General features: G+C 35.4%; 1 protein-coding gene across 1 annotated transcript; it reads left to right on the top strand.

Moving 5' to 3' along the window:
- The first annotated feature begins 2,525 nt into the window (after positions 1-2,525).
- LOC102600779 (E3 ubiquitin-protein ligase RNF185-like) lies at positions 2,526-4,713 on the top strand. Its single transcript, XM_006344766.2, has 2 exons — positions 2,526-2,776; positions 3,975-4,713. Exon 2 carries the CDS (start codon positions 4,018-4,020, stop codon positions 4,681-4,683), a length of 666 nt encoding a protein of 221 aa, XP_006344828.1. The 5' UTR covers positions 2,526-2,776; positions 3,975-4,017; the 3' UTR covers positions 4,684-4,713.
- The last annotated feature ends 3,457 nt before the right edge of the window (positions 4,714-8,170 follow it).

Below are 8,170 nucleotides of genomic sequence, written 5' to 3'. Positions count from 1 at the left end.
TACATGGACCCCACAAATAAACAAAATTATGAAATTTATTCATTTTTATGTCTTCCCCTCTTAAATTTTGTTTTTGCAATAAAATCAGTAACGGGGTTTTTAGGACTATTACCGACAATCAAAATTTCTTTCTTATCAACAACATTTAAAAAAATTCTAATCAACATTGGAAATAAATGTTAAATTCAATGGCACTGACTATATTGCCTCCCGTGTCCACCATGTACATCAATTCCAATATAAATAAGCAAAACACAAATAACATTAGAGCATTTCTAAAAATATATTACATACTAGGTTGTTATAAGCACCATTGTTAGCCAAAAAAAATAAATAGACAACAATATATTGCATCGTAATAGGTGTCTCACATAACCAATTACAAAGATAATTTCTGTACTTTGCTATGATTTCCAATCTTCTTCTTCTACTGAACTTCAACAATGTACTCCTTCACGATTTTTCTCTTAAAGAGTCTGCTCTCTACCTCCTCTGAATACAGGGAAAAAACAATTAGATTACAAAAAGCCCGAAACCCATTTCGAGATGCTACAATAAAAGGACAATATAGCTAAAAAAATATATTTTTTACCTCGTTTTGAAGTAGGATTGGTTTAGCAAGCGCGTAGTGGTCCCTTTCGTCGGCATTAGAGGCTTGTGGGTGTGGAGGGCCATTCTTTTTCAGATTTCATCACATTATTCCTCGAAGAAATGAAGGAATCCATTGTTTATGAAAAATTTCAGCATCAGTAACCTTAAAATAGACTTTACAGCGCCTCTTTGTGGATGAGAGTTTTGAGAGAAATAGAGAAAGAAGTAGAAGAAGGAAGCCGGAGATTTGACAAGAGAAATAGGGTTTTAGTGTTTTAGAAGAAGACAACTTGTGGGCGGGTGGGTATATTAATAAATATATTTTATGATTTTATTTATTTGTGGGGCCATGATTACATGGCATAAAATTTATTTTATTTTGCCATGTCAGATTTATTTTGGTGACAAATATTGTTTAATGATTTTAGAAGATAAAAGTGTTAAGTTGAGTGATTTTAGTGATACAAAATAAAGTTTAGTGACTTTACAAGATAATTTCTCATAGTTCAGTAACCTTTTAAGAAATTAACTCTAAATATAAATACAAACACACAAGACAATAAATACAAATTAAATACAAAACACACATGGTAAAACATAAATACAAATACACAAGGCAATATATGAATATAATTATAGTTTGTTACGAAATACACAACGTATTCGACATGTATTTAATCTCTCTCTTCTCTCCTCTCTCCTTCCTCTCACAATCTCATTCGTCTAACTATTGATTCCAATATTTTAAAAGACGGGAGCGTGAGGCGGGGCGTTTTACTTAGTATAGGGCGAGGCATAAGCCTCGAGATGTGGGGCGTAAGTCCTATGGATATTTAATTTTCAATATAGTATAATAACACAAAATTATAAAAATACATCAATAGTTTGAAATAATTACAAACATGATTAAGGAAACTCATAGAAAATAAAAGTTCTAACATGATTATACAAATATAAATAATCTAATATTTTAACTTTCTAATAATAAAAAAAGTATTATTTCTAATTTTTTTTTGATCATGCTATACAATTTACCAACTAAAAGAAAATAATTAATAAAACTTACTAGTATTATAATAAAAACATCACTCCATCATGAATAAAAATAAAATTACTTCCAAATAGCTAAATAAAATATGATAATTTTGAGACATATGACAAAATCATGAAGACCAATGATAAGTGAAAAAGTAAAATTTTGCTACGTATTTTTAAAAGAAATTTTACGTAATATATAATCACCTTCACATTGTTACCAAATAGTAAAGATGTGATACTACAACTTGTTATTTGAGTTACTCTCACTAAAAAATTATTAAGTATCATTTATTTATTTAAGAATTATGAGGGTCAACAATGTTAACTAAAGATTATAACACATAATTTGTGTAAGATCCGTAAGACGAACCCTGAACGTTGGACGTTGGGCGTTGGGCGTGCTTAGGACGTACATTTGGGTGCTTAAGTCTTACAAAACTAAGCCCCACACTTGAGTCTCAAAGCGTTTTGCTAAAGCCCTGCCCCAGGGAGAGTCCCAACAGAGTTTTTTAAAACACTGATTGAAACAAATCAATTATAACTTGATATAATCATATACAACAATACAACATGTATTCAACCTCTCTTTTGCCTCTCTCTCATCTCTTTCCTAGATCTCACTCGCCTCTCTCCTCCTTCTACCATGTAGCTGTGAATCCTAATTAAACAATTATTATAATTATAAATCTCTAATTAAGTCCAAATTATAATCATTTTAAAAAATTCTTCATTTAATTAAAAAACAATTTCTGCCATAAATATTACTAAATATTTTCTTAACATAATAAACTAGGTGAATGGTGATATATCAACATAAAATGAGATGTACATTTTTGTTAATTTTGGAAGCATGGTAGCTACACCCAACAGTTGTTGAGTTTTAAGTGGACTTGAGAATATTATGAGGCCCAAAAACAAGGAGAAGCTGAAGTTAGATCCGAAAGCCCCTGGAAGCTTCCTATGACAGTAATATCCTAAATTTTCTCCTTTGAATCGAAGATTTTGAATTCCAAAGTGTGTAGAAGGCCCTAGAATCTTCCATGGGGTCAATTATTTTTAACATATATTACCAGAAATCAGCAGAATGATTACAGTTTGAAGTCATCATCATTCCTTCCCAATTTATCATTCTTCCTCCGCCAAATCTGTAAGTTTTGTAATTATTCACTGTTAATTAATCATTTTCACCTTAATCTTCGATTATATTTGAATTTTGTGTAATTCTTAATTTTGGATATGTATCTTATTGATCTGATCGGATTTTATGGAAATTGTGAGTATAGAAACATTTACATTTTCACAGTTTTCAGGTTGAATTATGATTATAGATAATTTTGTTTTTCATAAATCATCATAGATAATTCTTCCTTACATTACGGAAAATGGATCACAATTAAAAAATTAAAATTTTAGATTTCCTTGCTTGGGGAGGTTTTATCGATTGGGTCTTATGTTGTGCGCCTCATTTCCAATGTTTAGAAGAATGAAATTAAATCGTGGTGGAGGTCTATCTCCCTCTTGTTCCTTGTTCATCCATGATTTACCTTTCATTGTTTTTTTTTTTTTTTCTCATTTAGAAAAATCTAAGGATGAATTGCCTAGGCTATAGAGTTTTTGAAAGTGGCACCCAAGGGTGTGGCCTTGTGGTCTGAAGTAGATGAGAGCCATGAGGTCTCAGATGCACATTTCAACAAAGATAAAAACACTAGGTGATTCTTTTCATCCGTTTTAATCTGGGTGGATAGATATATAGAGTTAACTGGTACGTGTTGGTGGTGGGAGGTGAGTCGAGATGTGTGAGATGAGTGAAAGTTGATCTGGACACCAAGGTCATTGAAAAGAAAAAGTGTTTGAAAGCGAGATAGTGTTTTATTTTATTTTTGGAAAGGCATGTTATAGTTGTAATACTTCATTTTAATTAAAATATAAAGACATATGACATTCAAAAATCGAGTAAAAGAAGAAGTTCTCATTTTTTTTTTGTTAAATGTTTGTAAAGCGATATATAGCTAGTTTTGGTATGATGGGGGTGTCATCGCAACTCAATCACATATGATGGAATCATCAAAGATGTGACATTTTCGAAATATGTTTATAACTCACTAGAGGCCTGGGTCGGTCCAACAGATTTCTTGAGTGACCGGGTTTGTTTATGGAATGGAAACAATGTAGGGGTCTAGCTTACTGAAAAACCTGTGCTTGCAAAGTTGAATATTTTGAGCAAATGACTTTGGTTCAGTTTTTGTAATGCTCATGTGCCATTCATTCTGTTTATCTGGATCTTGCTATCGCATTCGTAGTGCCTTTGGACTAAAGTTTGTTTTTAATATGTTTGCAATTGACAGGTGAAGTGCATTTTTGTGTGCAAATTGTGACATTGAGTGAAATATGCAGAACTCAACTGCCACAACATTTGAGAGTTCTTCGTCCTCAGGGAATGGCAGTAATGATGCTGGTGATTTTGAATGCAACATCTGCTTTGAATTGGCACAAGATCCTATTGTGACCCTCTGTGGTCACCTCTACTGTTGGCCATGTCTGTATAGATGGCTAAGGCTTCATTCACAATCCCATGAGTGCCCTGTTTGTAAGGCTCTAATACAAGAGGAAAAGCTTGTTCCTCTTTATGGAAGAGGGAGGACTTCAACTGATCCCAGATCAAAACCAGTACCTGGAGTTGAAATTCCTAGAAGGCCAGCAGGGCAAAGACCTGAAACGGCGCCTCCACCAGAATCGCATACTTTTCCTAATCCCGGGTTTGGTCTTATGGGAGGATTGTTTCCAGGAGCAACTGCAAGTTTTGGTAACTTCACAATGTCTGCTGGTTTTGGTGGATTATTCCCATCATTGCTCAGTTTTCAGTTTAATGGATTCCAAGGTCCAGCTGCATTTGGTACAGCACCAAATTACCCATTTGGGTATCCTCCTGCATATCATGGCGCGAATGTTCACAATGCTGCTGCACAATCATCCCAAGGACAGGCAGATAATAATCTGAAGTTTATGTTCTTGCTTGTTGGATTTCTTGTATTCCTATATTTGTTTGGTTATTGAATGAACTTTCTCCTTTAGCTGTTGCCCGAATACTGACTTGTAGTAATCATTCTTAATGGTTGTAAATATGTTGAATTTTTGCACTCTGAAGTTGCAACACAAAGATGAACTGATGTGATTAGTGGAATCTGCGTTGCAACACGAGAATTGTGGTTCTTGATTGTTCATTAAAGTTGGTTTTTCCATTCCATGTTGGCTGAGAAAATGAGTTAAAATGGTGATTAGCGTGACAAAAATTAGTGCTTCTTCTCTTTTGTGCATCTCTTCTACGTTCAAGTTGACTGAATGTCATTCAAGTGACAAATTGTCTTTGAAAGATGAAAAAAGAAAAAAGCACTCTGTGCTTAATTACTTGTTTAAACTACATGTCAATTTGCTATATAGGGGGCATGTCCCCACTATGATTGTTGAGTCTCTAGGACTTAAAGCGTGTAGTGTTAACAAAATGATAATTTCATGCGAGTATTTATTATATATAACAATATGAGTGGAAGGGAGTGAAATAATCGGGGGTTCAAATTGGTTCTTGAACACAATGACTTTGCTATTGACCCCAGCAGAATTCCAGAGTTTATGATGCAACAATTGTGTAGTTTTATCCTTTTGTGTTGGATATGCTATTTCTAAAACTTGAAGTTCTAACTGATTGACTGAAATTGAGATATCTAGAAATCTATATTACAGAAACCTTTTTAAATTATCGACACGTGTTGGGTACTTCAAAAATGAGAGTGGCAATATTTTGGGAGATTTCAGGCAACATGACCCAAACATTACTGCAAGATTCACATATAAGCATCTATATAGATAAGAGGATTTTATATTTCGGCAGGTAAATTCTATTGCTAACTAATATTATATTTCTACAACTCGAGTTAATACTTTTTGAAATTGTATATATATGTTGGGTATCAATACAATCTGATGTACTTATATTTTCATTTGGTGTGGCGTTTGCAACTATCATTCTGTTCTATGCTGTGACATTTGGTGTTCCAAGAACACACAAGATATATTGAGTCTGGGCTTCCAAACAAGGACGCAAAAGTTACGTGCTTAAAGTACGCTGAACTTGAGAAGTGCCTAGGAGAGATTGATCATGCCCGTGCAGTATACAAGCACTCACAGACCCTAGATCTGACCCTGATTTCTGGAACAAGTGACATGAGTTTGAGGTGCAACATGGTAACAAGGATATATGCTCCATGTAAAAAGGAGTGTATCTTCAAGCTACTTCCAGGTAAAAAAAATGGCCATCCTATTTTTCAGCTTTACCTATGTCCCACACCTTGTTGGCTTGTATGGTTTGAAAAAGTCATTGTAAAAATAGCCATTTACAAATATGTTCCTGTAGACACATAAATTGTGTTGGGTTAAATTCATACGAAATTTTAATTAAATCCATGTTCGTTTGGGATGAATGATTAATTTGGGCTTTACAAATAAATAAGTCCATTTTATTAAATTCAAATCCAAGGTCCAAATCACCTTGAAGCCCAAATTCATGCCACATGTCACAGTGACTAGGCATCCAAGACCAATAAGGCGGCGCCACGTGTCCAAATGAGGTGGTAGTCCCAATCAAGTGCAAGAACCAATCACAACATACCAAGTGTCAAAATAACATCCTTTGGCCAATCATATGCAACCTTGTCCACCCCCTACAACTATAAATAGGGGATGGACATGACATTCTAATGACATCAAGAAAGTTTTTCAACAAGCATTCTGCAATTGGAGGAAGCTACAACATCAACTACATAGCTCTTCGAAGGAGTGATCAATGGAGTTTTTTCCGGAGATCGACTTGAAATAGCGAAGCGCTTTTCGACGTTCCCGGAGATCGACAACATCTCAAGGAGGTCTACATCATCCAACAATTCGAGAAGTACGCTACTGAAGGCCCTCGAATATTGGAGAAGCTTATAAGAGAGAATCAAGAGAACAACATAATTGTACTCATAACGATTCATCAATAAAATTCACATTTTTCTTTTATTTATTTTTCTTGCAGTTGATTTTCAACGCTTATGAAAATTTGTTGCGAACAAATTTGGCACGCCTAGTGGGACCGATTCTTCTTTTCATCTCTTTCTCTTGCAAATCAGAAACTACAAAGGCAACTACTGCAATGACCTTCAGAAAAAGTAGTGATTTTTCATACAAGGACTCTACTGATGTCGTATCTGTTGATCTCAGTCATGTTGGCCCGATTACTCGGAGTAAGTTCAAGAACAGTGGGCTAGATGGATCTGAATACTTCACTTCTTTGGAGGCGATGAAAAACAACAACTCTCATACGGTGGTCATAAGTGCAACACCTAGGGGCAATCTTGTGTCTGTGTTCTTTGGAAAATTTTCTCAAAGTGGCTCTAACTTTGGTGAATCTGAAGATTCAATGGATTCTCCAACTTCAATGAATGTCAATGTTTTGATGGCTGACTCAACTGACATGGACGAGAAGTTTGCAATAATGGAGCAAACCATTGAGGCCTTGAAGAAATCCGTTGATGACAAAAATCTTCATATTGCTAAACTTATGAACAAGTTAGAGGCCTTCACACCTGGAGAGTCAAGTCATGTCCCCACTTATCCATCTGGTTTTGATCAACGAAACAAGGACGTTGAGGAATCTCCAGCAAAGTCAAAATTTCAAAAGGAGAAACAATCTGCTTCAATTGATGCACTATCTGTCCAACCGTTGCAAGACATGATAACGAACACTATCAGGGCTCAATATGGCGGAACACCACAAAGTTCTTTGTACTACTCCAAGCCATATACCAGATGGATTAATTGTCTATCAATGCCAACAAACTATCAACCACCAAAGCTGCAACAATTTAATGGCACGGGGAACCCAAGGCAGCATATCGCCCACTTTGTTGAAACTTGTAGCAATGTTGGAACACATAGTGACCTTTTGGTAAAACAGTTTGTTCGTTCGCTGAAAGGGAGTGCATTTGACTGGTATATCGACCTGGAACATGAGTCCATTGATAGTTGGGAGTAACTCGAGAAGGAATTCCTCAATCGTTTCTACAGTACCCGTCGAACCGTAAGCATGATAGAGTTGACCGACACTAAGCAAAGAAAGGATGAGCATGTGGTGGATTACATCAATCATTGGAGATCGTTAAGTCTGGACTGCAAAGATCGTCTTTCTGAAATATCTGTTGTGGAAATGTGCATTCAGGGTATGCATTAGGGACTTCTATACATACTACAAGGAATCAAACCGCGAACTTTTGAGGAACTTGCTACACGAGTGCATGATATGGAGTTGAGCATCACAAGTCATGGGAAGACATTTCCTTTTGCTGATCTGATAAAGGAAAAGAAGGAGTTCAAGAAAGGTACGACCTCAAAGATCCAGACTAAGGAATCTATGGCGGTGAAAGCAATTTCTGTAAAGGTCACCACCAAGAAGAAACTGAAAAAAGAGGAATCCCCAAGTCAATATCTAAGGGATGAGATGCGACGTCCA

This window comes from Solanum tuberosum, unplaced genomic scaffold (genome assembly GCF_000226075.1).
Source record: "Solanum tuberosum cultivar DM 1-3 516 R44 unplaced genomic scaffold, SolTub_3.0 scf00060, whole genome shotgun sequence".
Taxonomy (NCBI): domain Eukaryota; kingdom Viridiplantae; phylum Streptophyta; class Magnoliopsida; order Solanales; family Solanaceae; genus Solanum; species Solanum tuberosum.
The sequence above is the reverse complement of the archived record's forward strand: the minus strand, read 5'-3'. Positions and strand labels throughout refer to the sequence as shown.